This window comes from Anopheles maculipalpis, chromosome 3RL (genome assembly GCF_943734695.1).
Source record: "Anopheles maculipalpis chromosome 3RL, idAnoMacuDA_375_x, whole genome shotgun sequence".
NCBI lineage: Eukaryota > Metazoa > Arthropoda > Insecta > Diptera > Culicidae > Anopheles > Anopheles maculipalpis.
In genome coordinates, this window is record NC_064872.1 from 7,895,427 (window position 1) to 7,913,123 (window position 17,697).

The 17,697-nt window shown below is 44.3% G+C and overlaps 2 protein-coding genes across 2 annotated transcripts; both read right to left on the bottom strand.

The window, feature by feature from the left end:
- Nucleotides 1-4,197: 4,197 nt before the first annotated feature.
- Nucleotides 4,198-7,335, bottom strand: LOC126564097 (spermatogenesis-associated protein 20). Its single transcript, XM_050221026.1, has 4 exons — nt 7,075-7,335; nt 5,289-6,899; nt 4,998-5,206; nt 4,198-4,693 (listed from the first exon to the last, which is right to left on the bottom strand). Exons 1-4 carry the CDS (start codon nt 7,329-7,331, stop codon nt 4,215-4,217), a joined length of 2,556 nt encoding a protein of 851 aa, XP_050076983.1. The 5' UTR covers nt 7,332-7,335; the 3' UTR covers nt 4,198-4,214.
- Nucleotides 7,336-16,339: 9,004 nt separating this feature from the next.
- On the bottom strand, nt 16,340-17,687 carry LOC126565693 (uncharacterized). Its single transcript, XM_050222895.1, has 2 exons — nt 17,583-17,687; nt 16,340-16,632 (listed from the first exon to the last, which is right to left on the bottom strand). Exon 2 carries the CDS (start codon nt 16,622-16,624, stop codon nt 16,340-16,342), a length of 285 nt encoding a protein of 94 aa, XP_050078852.1. The 5' UTR covers nt 16,625-16,632; nt 17,583-17,687.
- Nucleotides 17,688-17,697: the final 10 nt, after the last annotated feature.

A 17,697-nucleotide genomic window follows, 5' to 3' on the forward strand; every position in this document is an offset into this window, starting at 1 on the left:
GTGTGTGTGTGTGTGTGCGCGTCTTTCATAATTCAAGAGCTTAATTTATGTTACTCTGTTATTTGATCGCTGAAACGTAGTATGAATTGTATAGAATTGTAATAGCTTTATTAAACAAAATCAGGAAGGCAGGCTTTTTATCTCACCTTGTTCACACTTCCATCCATCAAAGCTTTTTTTAGGGTTTAGTTTTCGACGCAATATACCTTTTTTTAATTAATTTCAAATACGATGGAGAAGAGCAAATGCGTAAAACTTCTTTTTTCTTCGCAACCAAACTACTTTCTGCACCATCTACTTCCTGATGTCCTTTTTTTGTTTTCTGTTCGCCCCAGCAAGAGTACATGGACAGGGAATCATAATTATTAGAAAGCAATTTAGAACAAATCGAGGCGAAAACGGTCAGGATGATAAACCAGACTTGTTCAGTCGTGGGTTTGGGTGAAAGACGGCTTCGTTAGGAGTGTGTTAATAAGCGTGTGTGTCTGTAACAGCGGCAGGGACTGGAAAACTAAGCTGTAATTTAATTCTCTTCCGAGTTGTTCGTTTTTTTTTCGGCTTTTTGGTAGTCCTCCTAACATATTCAGAATGCTTTACTTAATCGGACACATAATCTAAACAGCTGCAAACAGGATAGCGATGTGAGGAGAAAGAATGATAGAACTGTTGTTTTTGTGTAAGAGAGCGTGTGTGAAAGTGTATCTCCAATAAGTATAAGTGCGATCGAGTGCGTGCGTGTGTGGCCTGTGTGTTGAGCGTTTGTATATACCAACATTTGCTGTGCATATAGTAGAAGTCGGACAAAAAAAGGAGATAATCGTACGGAAAGTAACGTTCATGGTTCATGTTTATTATCCTACTTGAACAGAAAAAATCCGTTCCACAGCGCTCCGGCATGGAATACGGTGTGGAAATATTAGTGTGTAGTAGGTGAAAGAGTAAAACAAAAGACATTGAAAAAAAAATTACGCCTCTCATTGTAGCTTACGTATGGAATCGCATTTTGGGATTTTTTCAAGCGAGTTAGAATGTGATGTCAACACGAAACTTGTATAAACATTTATATAAGTGAGTGTAAAACTAGAAAGTGTGTTGTTGACATTAAATTCTAACAGATAAAACGAGAGAAAACCAAATCCCAATAAATGAAAACACTAACAGAGAAACAAAACAAATGGAACGGCAGAGGATGGGTAAATGGCAGACGAAGGAAATTATTCATATAAAATAAGCTTTAGAACGCAAACACCGGAAAAACAGTGCAGAAAAATAAAAAAAGGATAGAAGAAATATAAGAAAAAGAAGTTAACCTAGCGAAATATGTGAGAAACAGTTTAATAAGGGAACACACACGCGTACTAGAAATATCAAATGCAGTTCAGACAAGAAAAAAGATGAAAAAAGATAATGAGGCAATGGCTCAAGAATAAAACGTTTCATTGTTGAGCGTGTTAGTGTGTGTGTGTATAAGTGGCGAAAACCCCCGATCTTCCACACAGCAAATCAACCCCAACATATAACTTCCTCGTTCCTAATTCCGCTTGACATGCCGTTCCACGCCAATGTTCCATTCGTGTGTGATGATTATGTGGTCATGTGTTGATGCCATCCTTTTTAGTAAAAGGGAACGATAAGAAACGGAAGAGATTGCGAATAGAATGATATTTGAAAGGTAGAAAAGAAAAAGAAATGATGTGAATGTGGCCACGCCACCGATCTGGTGTTGTTTTCCGTCCAAAAAGAGAAGAAACAAAAACAGAACAACAGAATGAGCATTAAGCGAACGATTAGAAGAATCACCACACTCTATATACATCCTTCCTAACACTCTCTTCTACTCTTGTGTTAGGGTAAGAGACATTATGGTAAATATAATCATAAGAGCCTAGTAATTGTTTCCTTTTTTATTTTTTGTTTACTCTCCTATGCATTGTGTGTGATTTTGAGTATGTAAATTAATTTCTTTTATGTTTTTTTTTCTTCTTAAAGCTAAAACTAACCTCATTTGATGAGTTACAGAGATAAGGAGAAAAGTACTTAAAAAGCCGGCCTACCGTTGGCGAAGAAAGGAGAAACCATGAAAAGGGAAAAGAAGCAAAGAGCAATAAGAAAGAAGGAAACGATAATATGAGTTGCATATACAATTATCCTGTGGGTATTTCTTTGTTCGGGGGTTTTATGATGCCACGCGCATCCACCCGACCGTGGACTTCCTTCCGTGGTTGTACTATACATACATATAGAGCTGGAGGTTATAGGAAAAGTGTAAAAAAAGAAGTTACACTTACTCTAGCAGCAAGCCCCGCAAACTCCCGTAAAATACATTGTAGCTATATTATAATACTAAAGGGATATAAATTACACCGAGTAACAAGTGTGTTGTTAACGAATGAAGTTGTAAACTAAAGGAGAAAAAATAGGTAAAATAAGAAAAACAGAGAGAGAGAGAGAGAGAGAGAGAGAGAAAGAGAAAAGTAATGCATTCTTACGTATCAAACGAGCGCGCTTATATTTTTCCTTTCCCTCATCCTTGCTACGACGGTGTATTGTTGTGTAGTTTGTATCGGTGGCGCAGTATAAAAAGATTAAGAAAAGAAACAGATGAAGAAACATCCACATATTACACGACAACACTAATTATAATATATTCCACGCCGGAAGCAAGAGGTTTGACGTGTGCAAACTGAAGAAGGAAAATCGAAAAAATGGAATTCTGGCAAAAAATGACGGCAACAACGTGCAAACATGGTGAAAAATATAAATAAATGTATGATACACTATTGTAAACCGTTGTGGTAAAATATTTTCTTTTCAAAAGAATGGAAGAAAGAACAAAGAAAAGTATTTTTGTTTTTTAATTCGGAATTATTTAAAATTGTATTTAACGCATGAAAAATTTATCTTCCCGTTCTCCAGACAATTTGAAATCAATCGAACAAACCCCGATTGGATTGAATCGAATTCTTCATTTATTCAAACATTGTTTTCCGTGTTTAATGGTCGTACATATTCGTAATAAGTTGAAGTTTAAAAAACTAGATAAAACCGCTTAATATCATTTTACTTTTACTTAGCGCGTGTGTGGTGTTTTTCAACAGGGTCGTCTTCCTTTCTGCGATAAAAAACGATCGGTCGATAAATTGATTTTTAAACCTTTCCGTATTACTATTTGTTTTTGCCACATTCGTTACATTGATCATACTATTAAAAATTTGCTTTTTTAATAAAACGTATTCAATCGTATCTGTCATATCTTTCTACGGCAAAAGGGGGAACGCTAGGTATCGTGTGTGTGGGCGTGTCGTCGTGCGAATAGGGTTGGTTCTTTGAGATTCTACCTGTTGCTTTATTTTCCCATTTCTAAAAGCCATTATTTGATCTGTTTTGTTTTGATTATGTGTTTGTGTGTCCGTATTTTTGCTCAGAAAATTTTAAAAACCCACTACAAAATTGTGCTGTCTTGTATGTTTTTCCTATCAAGCCTTTTCTATTAATTTGAATATTTTGCGTTTATAAAAATAATCCCTCGCGGATATCGGGACACTGGTAAAATTTCTATCGTTTTAATATTGTCGTCGCTTGTCTGCTGACGATTTAATATAGGGGAAAGAAAATCGATTCGAATCGACTCTTACACTACACGATTTAAACGTTTTATTCTTGCGCTGTTTGTTTTTTAATTGTTTGTGTAACTGGAGAATGCTCGTAATAAGCGATAATTCGTCACATGGTCTACAACAAGCTCTACAAGAACGAGGCAAATAAATTATTCAACAATATTAAAAACAAAAAAACGGATGTGTAAACCTCCCTCCGTAGCGGGAGTAACGAATAGCGGAATGCGAATGCTACACAGTTTAAAACCTTTTTCCTTCGCAATTTATCGTATTTCTACCAAACAACCGAGAGAACTCACAAACAACGGAAAACCACTAACGAACGAAGAGAAGCTTTGCTTGCTTGCTGGTGTGAAATCAGGCCGCCCGCGATCGTTCTATTCATCACAATATATAGGAGTTTGCCTAGCACAATAATTGTCCTCATTATCGACGACCTTCCAAACAATAGTTTCGTTCCTATCTGTTTTTTCCGTTCGTTAAAATCGTTCTCTACGGCCACCAGCCTTCCATCCGAAGTCATTCCCCTGCGCTAGCTCTCGAGAGCACCATGGGCAGGTATGGTTACTTACCAGGAAAACCTTAGGCCTCGAAGAATCAGTTCTCGTACTCCTGATAGTCGAACGTGTACCGTGGCTGGAACTCTTCGGTTAATCGTTCCGGTTCCGTTACCGGCAGATGGCACACCTTGTTGTGACAGATGTACGCCGTTGGCATGTTTTTGACCATCTTAAAATTATCGAGCGATTTGCGCCGCCGTACGATGTGCGGTGGCTGATCGATCTTGAGCTGTACCGTGATCATACCGGGTACGTAGAATTCGCGCACTGCATCAACTAGTGCGGTTGCTTCAGGACTTTCGGGACCGACGACGATCAGGGTGTTACGGCCCTGTTCCTCGAGTAATGCGGCTGACATCATCTCTGGCAGAACATAGCCGAAATGAGCCGTGTGTGCGAAATAATCGAACAGCGTGCGTGCTTTCTCCTTGAGCCGTTCTTCCTCGAAGTAATCGCTGAGCAGGAGCAGGTTGTGTGCGGCAACACTGTTACCGCATGGTTCTGCACCATCGTGATCTGGATAGGGAAGAGTTGAATTTTGAATGTTAATAATCAAATCATGCTCACTGATATCCCACAAAACCCTGCAGAAAGGTACATTCTACATTCTAAGTTTCTCCAATTACGAGCTTGTATCGTGAGATCTCTTAATCAATAGTCAATCTCTATCGACAATCTCTAAAGATCTAGGTCTGCCTCCTTGATTTAGCTTAACTTTAAGCTGAATAGTCAGAGCTTCGTACGGCGAGACAGCCTAGACGGACTGACTGGTCTGACAAAGTCCTCTTAAGTTCGAGTTCTACCGCCAGATATCTCTTACCTTCCTTCAACCGTACAGCTACATTCGGAGAGTTCGCCTCCGAGTAGAAATAGGCACCATGCTTCGGATCCCAGAACAGCTCGTCCTGGATGTCCTGCAGCTCCTTCGCCCAGTGCAGTGCGTGCTCGTCCAGCGAGGCAACGTAATAATCAATTAGACCCTTAATCAGGAAGGCATAATCGTCGATGAACCCGTAAATCGGTCTTTCGCTGTGAAATAAATCAAAAAAACAAACAATTGGGGGAATCGCTCGTAATTCAAATTTAAATAAAAGCCGAACAAACAACTTACGATGCCAAAGTTTCCTCCGCACCACCGTAACACGATCGCAGCAACTTTCTCGCCTGTACATCGTACAGATTCGCACGGATAAACTTCACCAGCTCCGCGGCCGTCGCCAGATACTCGCTCCTGCCCGGTGCATCCTTCACGCAAGCCAACTGTGCCAGCCCGGAAAGTACGAGCCCATTCCAGGCGCAAAGAATTTTCGTATCCAGATGTGGCCGTGGCCTTTTATCACGCACCTCGTGCAGCAGCTCGTTGGCTGTCTTCAGGATACGTTCCACGATTTCAACGGTCGTTTTACATTTATCGGCCGTTTCCCTTACGGATCCGTACACGATGAGAATGTTCTTGCCGAGCAAATGACCGTGAGGATCGCTCGTCGGTTTAACGTTACCCTCTTCCTTCACATCGTAATGTCCGGTATAAACGGCCACTGGGTCAGCACCCGCAAGATCACCGAATTTATCCAAATTTGCTTGCAACAGTTCCTTGATCTCGTCGTACGTCCACGCATAAAAGGCACCCTCGATCTTTTCCTCACTGTCCGCCGTTGGTAGGGAATCGGCATCTTCGCCACTGTAGAATCCTCCGGTCGGATGGCGAAGGTCCTTGCAGAGATAGCGATAAATGGCGTCCGCAACGGCAAGGTACGATGGTTTCCGTGTCAATCGGTAACCGTTCGCGTACAGCGACAGCAACTGTCCTTGATCGTACAGCATTTTTTCAAAGTGTGGCACGTGCCACTTCTTATCGACCGAGTACCGAGCGAAGCCTCCAAACACGTGATCATGTATACCGCCTGCTGCCATCTTGTCCAGTGTGTTTAGCACCACTCCTAGCACCTTGTGCGTCGGTTGCTGTACGTGAAGATGGAACATCAGGTTAAGTTTGGATGCTTCCGGGAATTTGGGTGCACCGAGCGATCCTCCCCAAACTGGATCGTAATTGCGTTGATACATATTGACCGCTTGCTTAAACTTTGCTTCCAGCGTTTCCACACTCGTTGCATCCTCAACCTCATCCGCCCGCTTATGATCCACATTGCGCCGGATTGCCTCAATCACCGATCGACCCGTCGTCGTGAGCTCTTCCTTATCCGTCGACCACTTGCTAGCTAGCTTTGTCAGTACCGTCGTAAATCCGGGCATACCCCAACGATCGTTCGGTGGGAAGTAAGTCCCACCCGTTACGGGAGCCAAATCCGGCGTCAACCAAACGGACATTGGCCATCCACCGGATCCGTTGATCAGTAGCACAAACATCATGTACAGCTTATCGATATCGGGTCGTTCTTCCCGATCCACCTTAATGTTGATAAAGTGTTCGTTCATAATTTTGGCCACATCCTCATTTTCGAACGATTCCTTCTCCATCACGTGACACCAGTGGCAGGTGCTGTAGCCGACCGATAGGAAGATTAGCTTGTTTTCTTCCCGTGCCCGTTGAATCGCCTCCTCACCCCACGGGTACCATTCGACGGGATTGTGCGCATGCTGGAGCAGATACGGAGATTTTTCCTGCTTTAATCGGTTGGTAAACTTTGGTTCACTGGTTGCACCGCTCGAGTTGGCTTCCATGCCGCCTGACGGTCCTTTCGAATGTGTCGAACTGGAAGAGCTAGTGACGAAGGTTGCATAATGGTCCCGTTGTTGCCGGTTGGCCCGTGTTTCCGATTCGTTCCCATCACGAGGTAGAGGAATAGACCAAATAGGGTAGTTGTGTGATTAGTTATGAAAAATCGATAACTACACGTCAATCAGGTTTTGCCCTAGCAGGCTATGAATAATCTTACCGTACTTGCGTTGCTGTTGCTAGTGGATTAGTTGAAGGCTGATGCTGCGGTGACGCCGGTGGCGAAGGAAACTGATGGAACAGCAGCCCAGTGGGACTGGTTGAAAACGAGCAACAGTCAACTGTAGTGGTACCGTGCGCACCGAGTTGACTGCAGCTTAGTCCACCGGTACGGGGAACCTTTCGCAGATGCTGGTTGGTCGATGTGCAGCAACGCAAATAGTTCGCTAGCGGGATTCTGGCAACGCTATGCAACATAGCATAGACTCGGTCGGTTGGCCCGGACGATTAGTTCGAGCTTCGAGGGGTCCAACAAGCTTTGGCGATACAACACACACGTACACACACACACAGCGAGGTAACAGGAAGGTATCGATTGTTTTGACGGTATGCTAGCTGTACGCTACAGTAATCACACGCTCGGTACGATGCGGATGTATCGGAATGCGCAACAGAACCCTTTGCCGCGCAATCAAAGATAAATTTCGTATTTTAAGCAATGTGAAAAAATGTTTCAGTGCCACCGGTACGAAGCGAGCGCCATACGTACGCGTTGTCCACGAGATTCGGTAAGTTTATTTGCGGATTTTGCGTTTCGGACCAATTTTCTTGTTGCGAATTTTGTGAGTGTTTTTTTTTTGTATGTTGTCAAGATGCCATATGATTTTAGTGCGTTTATAATCAAGCGTTGAGTGCTTTGCGTCGTGGAGAGCCCTAGAACGATCGGCTGGATGACAAACCGGTCATCGTTGTTGCGGAAGAGATTTGTGGAAAAATTAGTAAACTGGGAAATATGCTAACATTGCTAGTTTTTCGATCAATAGAAGGATTATTTGAACTAAATTTTGATTTTATAGCATTAAACCAACGTACAAAGTTTAGAAAAATTCTCCAGGACATGAAGGAACTGGTTAGTGATGGGAAAACGGCTCAGGAGCTGGCTTCAACCGGGTCCAGAAATAAGTGGAGTTCCGTACCTACTGCTTCCCATCTACTACTCCGAACCAACAGCTTAAACTACAGTAAAGCTTCCTTCCTAGCAGTTGTGGATGTAATGTCATGAGTTCGGAGCCGTGGGTGTGGAGCCCGTGTCCGGATTCCTTGCTTATACCTCTAAACTGGATAGTCAGTCCTGCGTCCGAATGGGATATGATACCTGCTCCTGGCAATTGAAGGTAACCTCCTCAGTTAGCGGAGTGTCGGTTATGATATTCAACTGGAAATCTTGGCTTGGAAATTAACGAGAATCACAAACAGGCGTAAACCCTTTACTTGCGTTTAGAGAAAGATGCTAGGAAGAATTTTTGTATTCATGCGAGTTGAAGGACACTGGAATAGGCTCCGGAGTTGAAAAATAACCAGGCTCCAGTCATGTCGTTTTGGGCTGATAATGTCATGGGAATACATGGGGAATATGGGTACTGGACATTCTACCCATTTTTGCCATTTTTGAACGTCTTGGGTATAGACTACTCAAATGGGATTCTCGATCGTGTGAGGTATTGATAACTTTTGGAGCAGTAAAGAGTTAAACAATTCTTCAAAAGCTTAAGATACATATATTCAAGAATACCAAATAATCGAACCTTTGCACGGACTCAAGCAAGAACTCAACCGATCACCGATCCAGAACCTGGAAAGTTCCTCCATACGGATTAGACGACCTGCATAAAAACTAGATCTACCACTTTTCCTGCAAGAAACTAGTTTAGCCTGCTGTCGAAAACAAAACCAAGAAAAAAAATTATTCTCCAAACCGGATCTAAAATCTACCGGTATCTTCTGTTACCTGCAGAACGAGGAAAGAACGAAAGAAAAAAGAAGTCCACACCCGTACCATCTTCCTGCATGTGATGCTACGAAGAACGATCATGCCGTTTTTCCTTGACTTTGCACGACCGCTCCATCGATCGCGGATAGAAAACAAATTAGCATAAAATATTGCACCCACCAAGAGCGCGGCCAAACGCACGACCAAACGTTCGCCAGAGGGTCGTCAGCAGATGGGCTTGACGGTGGTTCATATTCTACCAACTAATTAGATCTTTGACCACGGCCAAGGGGAAAGCCATCACCTTTGGCAAACAACGGTCGAATATTGGAAAAAGTAACCGATGGACGGCTGTGGCGGACAGACTTTTGAAAGACTTTTGATTTCATCGATCTACCCCACGTGAAAGGTGGAGCTGAGCGAGAGAGAGAAAGAGATCGGAATAGTAGAAATGGAGGCTTTTGGGCAGCTGGACCTGCTGGTGGTGCCCTTGGCTCGGATAGATGCAGTTTATGGTAATTGCTTGGGAGCACAGTGAGCTTTTCCTTCCAAAAATGAAACCAACCTTTTTCACAGCAGGGCTAATGTTTGGAGCATCACTGCAAGGACAGACAGGCAAGCCCAGCAGGTTCAACACCTTCACCGAGGTCTATTAATTTGATAGAAAGTAGCATCGGTCACTGCAAACCGAATGCTTGAGGTTGCATTTCGCGCATTTTGAATATTAGTGGCCTCTATCTAATATTGTCCCTAAATTACCATACTCTCTCTCTTCACCAAGGACTGTTAATTAAAAGGAAAGTGAAATGCCCCGGATGTAACAACCAGTATCATTAGTTTTTGTGCATCTTCAGCATGACCAGCCTGTCCGATAAGCCATTGCCAAAAAACTCCAAGGAACAATCGCTTAATTTCCGTGCTTTTTTGTCGTCTATTTTTGTCCCCCAATGTTGTAATGCTAATTTGATTGAGTCTAATTTGCATGGCGCCCGAAAATCGCATAACCTCAAAAGGCTTAAAGCTTTAGTGGAAATGATTCAAAACTGAGTGACTTTAGCCACAACCGGGCTATATTTCCGGTTTATTCAATAGTTGTCCACCAAAAACTAAAGAAGCGAAATGTTGCATATTAATGCATCCTGTATTACAACATAGAGATAATTTCGAAGAGTGTCTTCCTAGGGTACGTTTAAATGGTTTATGCCATACAGTAGAAAATAAGCTTTTAACAATAGACCTCACTTAAGCTGGATTGTTAGCCGAACAAAAGAGCTATTAGGCCTAGGGATTGTTTGGAGCAGCAAAGACTGCAGTGCGGGACCAAGATGGTGACGTAAAAAAAAGCTCCATAACTGCCAGTACAACGTAAATCATGACCATAAACCAAGTGAATGAGTTTTATGGCTTTTAAGGAGTCATGAATTCCAAGAAGTACATTAAAAAAGAAAACCACAAAATTCACTTCACGCTTTGTACATTTAGCCCGAGCTTTGTGTGCCTTTATCCAGCCTAATGGATTGCATCGCAAATGAGCGAGTTATTAAACATTTTCCTTGGTCAAGTTCATGCTAAGACCGTACACCCATTCGTCCATAGTAACGGTCAGTTTATCATATTCAAGGTCCTCTTAAAATTCCACCCCAAAATGGGCAGATGTTTGCACCGGATGATGATCATCAGTTTGTGCAAATATCTCATCAGATCACGTAATTTCTGAAAAGATCTCAGTACTGATCAGTTACAGCCACTCAATGATAAATATGTGGTCAATGATAAATATTTATTTATAATTAATAATGACGGTCCAGTGCCGTATTGTCAACACCGCTTGTGTTGAAAAAAAAAAATTACAATCATATTGATAAGGCATTTCCTCCCTATTATTTGCCTTATCCCGGGCATACTCGGTTGTGGATGGTTGTGGTGATGGTGTTGATGATGCTGATGATGATGATGATGATGATGATGATGATGATGTATTCGTGGATGATGGTCCGGTTCTATTGCGGTGGCTATTGTAATGATGGTGGTTGGTTGCATCCGAATTCCGGCTATTGTGGTGTTGTGGCTGATCTATTGTTGATCATTTTGTTATGGTCTGGACTGTAACGAACAAATAAACATCGTTAAGACAGCACGAACATTTATTTGTCTGCGTACAGTGCTCTCCAGTGCATTCCAGCAATGACATTCCAAGCTCAATCTAGTCAACGTCCAATCAAAGGATGATCGACAAGCTCTATCCCGCAGCAGCGAAAGCGACTTCACTACTCTCGAGACTGAGCCCGCCAAACACCCCGAACCCGACGCCAACGCTGTCAAACTCAATGTGCCAAAACTGGACTGGAGTGGAGAACACTGCACTTTCAACAACGCCTGCCTCCCTTTTACGGCAGTGTTGGAATCACCCTCGAGTGCTGTTGCCCAGTCATCGGATCACCCGTGGCACTACAAAAAATACACTTAAAACATAGACAACACAACATTTAACAAAAAAGGAATTGGGGAATACGAATAAGGATTGGAAGGATACTTGGGATGTGGAATCATAGGACAAGACCGTTGTCTCTGGCGAATCGGTAAATGATCCTCATGTAGAGGAGGTCCCTGGTAGCCAACACTTCTCTGATTTCTGTACCCGGTCGTCTGCCGACATTCTCGACTGCGCTCAACAAGGAGGGTCTTGCGGTTTCAAACTCCACGCAAGACCACAGAAGGTGATCCACATCGTGGAATCCGTCACCGCAGCCACACACTTTTGTCTGAGCCAGAGTTATACGCTGTAGATGAGCATTCAACGCAAAATGATTCGACATCAGTCGAGACATCATCCGTATGAACGCCCGGTCCACAGAGAGCCCATCGAACCAAGGCCGCAGGGACACTTGCGGAGAGATCGAGTAAAGGAAACGCCCGAGTTCATCCGCCTCCCACATGCTCTGCCAGCGAGACAGGAAAAGTTGCTGAGGGAAACGAAGGAACTCCTGGGCCGAGATAGGTCGGTCGTAAAAAGCGCCTTCTTGGACGCCTGTTTTGGCCAGTGAGTCTGCCTTTTCATTGCCGGGAATTCCACAATGAGAAGGGACCCAGATTAGCGAGATCCTATACGCCTTATCGAACATTGAGCCAAGCAGTTCAATGATTTTGATGGTGAGGAAATCCTGACTCTTAACAGCCTTCGGAGATCTCAGAGCTTCAATAGCACTAAGGCTATCAGTGAAGATGAAGTACTGGTCCGAAGGTCTCGCTGCTATCATCGATAGTGCGTAAAATATTGCGGCTAGCTCTGCGGTGTAGACACTACATGGCTGCCTCAATTTGAAAAGAGCTTCGGTGGACTCGCTAAAAACACCGAAGCCAGTGCCCTCCTCAGAGGATGATCCATCAGTGTAGTACTGGCTTTTTTGGTCTAAATGACCATACTTATCCATGAAAATACCCGGAACTACCCTCGGGCGAAGATCATTAGGTATGGTCTTAATTTCCTCGTGCAATGAGGAATCTGTTACTAAAATGGAACTGTAGTTCTCAGGAAGGGCAGCACGATTTAATGCCTGTGGAGCGCTAGGATGCACTTGTAGGGCAACAAAATCTTCGTAGATCTTGAGGATTTTGCTCTTAGAACCTGTCTCTAGAAGCGCTTCAAAATTTTCTACTTTGATTTGATACTGAACAACGGACTAGAAGGCGAAGCGACAGCATTTCAAAACGTAGTTTGAGCGGCATCACTCCGGTCATCACTTCTAGGGACATGTTGTGTGTAGATTTCATGCTCCCTAGTGCGAGTCTAAGACAGCGGTACTGTAGCCTTTCGAGCTTGAGTATCAACGTATTGGATGCCCAATGGAAGCATATGCTTCCATATTCCAATACGGATAGTACCGTTGTCTTATACAGTCTCAGGACGTCTGATGGATGTGCGCCCCACCAGAATCCTGTGACTGTCCTTAGAAAGTTGATTCTTTTACTGCATTTTTGCACCAGACGGGTGAAGTGAGTACTCCAGTTTAGCCTAGAATTGAACCATACACCAAGGTATCGAAAATTGTCGGTAATTGATATCTTTTCACCATACAGAAAGACATCAATTTTCGGGTCATATAGCCTTTTCTCCCTGTTTTTTCCCGTATCGCTAAAAGGAGAAAAGACTACCATCTCAGTTTTCGTTGCAGAGAACTTGATACCAAGGTTTTCAGACCACTCGGAAAGATTGTCCAGAGTGGTTTGTAAAGCCAGTTGTATTTCGTCGGCGTCTCTGCTTGCAACAGATATAACGCCGTCGTCTGCCAATTGTCTAAGACTGCAGTTTGGCGCTAGACAAGAGTCTATCTCACTAACATAAAAGTTATACAACAGGGGACTCAAGCAGGACCCTTGTGCCAGTCCATGGAAACTGGTCCGTTTTAACTGCACGTGACCATTGTTAAAATTCATAGCTTTTTCCGACAAAAGGTTGAATAACAAGTTATTCAACTTTGGTCCCAGGCCCGCATTTTCTAACTTTTGACTCAGTTTGTATGGAGAAACTGAGTCAAATGCCCCCTGTATGTCAAGGAAGATAGACCCCATGTTCTGCTTGCGTGCACGGGCAAGCTCTATTTCAGTGACCAAAAGCGCTAAACAGTCATTAGTACCCCTGGCTTTACGAAAACCAAACTGAGTACTTGAGAGAAGGTTGTTGGTTTCCAACCATTCTTCTAACCGTAAAAGAATCATCCTTTCAAGGAGTTTTCTCAGACACGAAAGTAATGATATCGGCCGATATGAATCGTGTCTTGATGGCGGTTTGCCAGGCTTCAAAATAGTGACAACTTTCACTTCCCTCCATTCTTGCGGGACGCTGTTGAACTCCAACATATCGTTGAAGATTCTTAACAGACGTTTCTTGCCCATGTCGGGAAGATTTTGCAGCAGTTTGCTGTTGATCTGATCCAGGCCTGGGGAAGAATTTTTGCTTGAAAGGAGAGCAAGCGATAGCTCAACCATAGTGAACGGTGAGTCCATGATAGGGTCACTGCCAGGCGCATTTTGATGAAAGTTCTGCGCAGGAACGAAATCAGGGCAAAGCTTGTGGGCAAATTCATTTAGCCACTCGCCAGAAAAGCTTTCGCTCTCGTTGATGTTGTTGCTGTTTCGCATCCTTCTAGCCATCCTCCAAAGCGAATTAAGTGATGCGGAAGGGTCTAGGTTATTGACGTATCTACGCCAATAACCCTTTTTCTTCGCCTTCAACAGGTTTTTACACGATCTCTCCAGTCCTTTATATTTTTCATATAAAGACCTTGAGCCCGTGTCCCGGAATGCTTTAAACGCCTCCCGCTTCTTATTAAAAGCCGCTTGGCAATCCTTGTCCCACCAAGGAGTGGGGGGTTTTTTGAATGTCCTTGCTTGGTGGGAGCGCCTTGTTTGGGCTTCAAGAGCGCACTTGTTTATAATTGAAACAAGTTTTTCGTACTCCTGAACTGGAGACAAATCTTCCAAGTCAAGAGAAAGCGAAGCGGCTACTAATTCACCGTATCTCGTCCAGTCGATGTTCCTCGTTAAGTCACATTTAACGGGGATTCCACCTCCTGGACATCCTCCCTTGATGTAGGAAATTTCTATCGGCAAGTGATCACTGCCGATAGGGTCCTGGATCACCTTCCAACTAAAATCCAGGGCCATCGCTGATGGACATAGAGACAGGTCCAGTGCACTCGCTCTACTCTTAGGTGTCTGCATCCTAGTTGCCTCTCCTGAGTTGAGAATTGAAAACCCAAATCTGTCGCAGATGTCTCGGATAATAGGAGCGCGAATGTCATCCTTATCGCAGCCCCAGTCGACACCGTGGGAGTTGAAATCTCCCAGGATCAAAAGCGGTCCAGGCAAGACCGCTGCTAAATTTCCAAGATCCTCTTTGAACTTTTCAATTTTTTCCTTTTCATTGTTGGCTATCGGGGGGATATATATTGAGGTAATTGTCACGTGAAGATCGCCAAGTTTTGCCTTGACTGCGACAGTTTCAATAATATCTTGTCTAGGAGTGGGTATTCTGGTGAAAGTGTCACTCTTTCGAACACCAATTAGTACTCCCCCACCCCTTGTAACGCGATCTTCACGGATTATATTATATCCCGGGAAGGTAAGATTAATGTCTTCCGATAGCCAAGTTTCACAGAGGGCGAACACATCACAGTTGTGCTCGCCCACTAATGCTTTAAAGGAGTCTAGCTTACCAAGCAAACTCCTACAGTTCCACTGTATGATGGTGGGAATCGGAGGAATTAATCGTCCAATCGGACCATCATGCTTAAGCATGGCCATTGGGCCAGCCACTGTTTGATCATCCCCTTCAGGAAAGGAAGGGCCCAAGTGGCGATCATGTGCAGGTGCTGCGGGAGGTTGAGGGTCATGAGGAGGGACTCTAGGATCTCGGTAAGGGACGGGGTAGGGGTTTTCGGAGAACCCCCGATTGGAAAAGCCAAGCTTTCCAGAGGTGCTTCGGTCCGGGGGGATCGCTTCTTCTTGGGCTCCTTCCTGGCAGATTGAGGAGCGGGAGTAGAAGGAGCAGCGTCTCGAGTTGGGACTGAGGAATTTGCTTTAGCAAGACGCTGTTGTGCCAAAGGTTTACTTTTTTTATTTAGGACCTTCCGTTGTATCTTTTTATAAGATACTCTCGTGGCCTTAGCTGATCTCAGAGGCATCTGTTTGGGTGCAGTCGTGCTGGTCTCGCCATTTGCATCAGTACCCAAAGCTGCAAAAGGGTTCGATGCGATTGCTCCCTTTAGAGCATCGCTGTATGAGCCGCGTGCCCTTTCGGATACAGTTTTCGTCTGTTCCTTTTGCAGCTTTTTATACACGGGGCACAAAGCTACCTCATGCCACTCATCCCGACAATGCGAGCATTTCTGGGAAGGGGCTTTGCACTCCTCGGTGGCATGTGCCCCTCTGCATTTTCCACAGGAAGTTTTGCGAGTGCAAAACGCATCGGCATGCCCAATCCGACTGCACTTTGAACAGGTGGCCACCCTTGGTACGTACGGCCGGTCAATGGGTACAATGATAAATATAAAGCAACAAAAAAACACATTAAAAGTTGTTTGAACGGTGTTGTTGTTATTATTGTTTCATCTTATTTGTTTTCCTTCTCATCTCTTTTTCTCTCTCTGTCTCTCTCATTCTCTCTTTCTAATTAATCGTAAAAAGTCAACATTTGTAACATAATAAAAAAAACAAACACGCACGCACGCACGCACCTTTTTTCGCGTAGTACTAATGTACTTAAAAAAAAGGTGTCTTATACATTAGGGCAGTTTCGGTTGGCACCTTCGTGGAAGAATAGCCACCTCGCGGCAGAATAGAATTCGTTCCGTGTTGGAATCCCCGGACTCTTTGTGAAGTGTCGCCATCTTGGAGCGTTCCGGGGTTGGTGATACGAAACTGGAAGGTTCAAGATGGCTCGGTAGATGGTGATGGTAGGTAGAGGAAGATAGATTGCAACCAATCCGCCAGTGCTTTAGTTCTGGCCAACCTGGTCGACCTGCGACTGCAGGTTAGAGATGACCTCACGCGGTACCTGATCGCCGAGCAGCTGGAACAGATCCACACGCTGGCTGCCGGGGATGGATTCGAGTGCAGCCACCTGAATGCCCTGCTGGACACCCTGGATCTGTGCGTCCTGTGGGATCAGCTGCTGGGACTGTGCCTGCCGGATGGCTTCATCGGTGAGGGCACCCCCGTCGCGCTGGGGAGCGGCCAGCGCCAGGGCAAGGACGGCGAACAGGCAGATAGCAACCTTCATGATGAGACCTGCCAAATAGAGCGATCGTAGCAAACTATGAAATAAGACGATTTGTACTAAAAATGCGATGTTCTAACGATTTTTTCTTCCTCCAGTGAATACATTTCAATGCTCAATAAGATGAACAACACGTAGCTCTACCGACAGGGTTCTTCGAAAGTCTGAAGAAATCAGACATTCCCCCTAAGGCCATTATATCGACCGAACAACTAAAACCGAACGGGTCTATCTCGGAGGCCACGGAGTTTCGTAATCGAGCATTCGAGACTGGACCCGCTGGATACACTCTTCCACTCCACTACTCCTCTTACACGACTATTCCTTGCCGATCATCATTAAGAAGAGAGGAAAAAAAACCACCAAAACCAAAACCTGTGTTTCTTCCTGCGATCGTGCCGTTACGATCGTGCTCGACCTGAGCCATCATTTGGAGGTAAGTGAGTATTTTTTTCTCGTCTGGTCGCCCGTCGAAACTGATTCCTTTTTCTTTCGTTCATTCAACAGTCGGTTTAGGTTGTCCATTATTGCTCACACAACTCCCGTTTTCCGAACCGTTCGGGAGAACGATCAACAATTTCACTTTCGATGGCATTGAGCTTTCACGAGAGCATTTAGCGTGTCTTTTTTTTTTCTCCTCCTTGTTCGCCTCCGGTACTTGGATTTCTGGGCGCAAGATTTTGCAGAGCGTTACGTTAAGAGTAGCCGTAACCCTTGTCTGCTTTTTTTTTGCGCGCGCGCGCTCTCTACCGACATCTCTGCATCGGAGTTGCACAAAACTATCCATTAATCAACACATGATCGTTAGCAACACACTGCGAGTTCACTTAACTTCACGTTTGGATTTCTGTTCCCTGTTTCCGTGGCGTACAACCCACCAACCAAACACGTTAATCTCATCCCCCAGTCTCTAAATGTTGCTGAAACGGCTGAAGATCTGCAGTCCTCTAGCGATACGTACCTGTGGAAAGTCCTAGAGAAGACCGGTCGACTGCGAGACGATTGTGACGGCGCACGGTATAGGTAACGATTAAAGTGTTGGCGCCATCGGTACGGTTGGTTTTATATCTTCGATC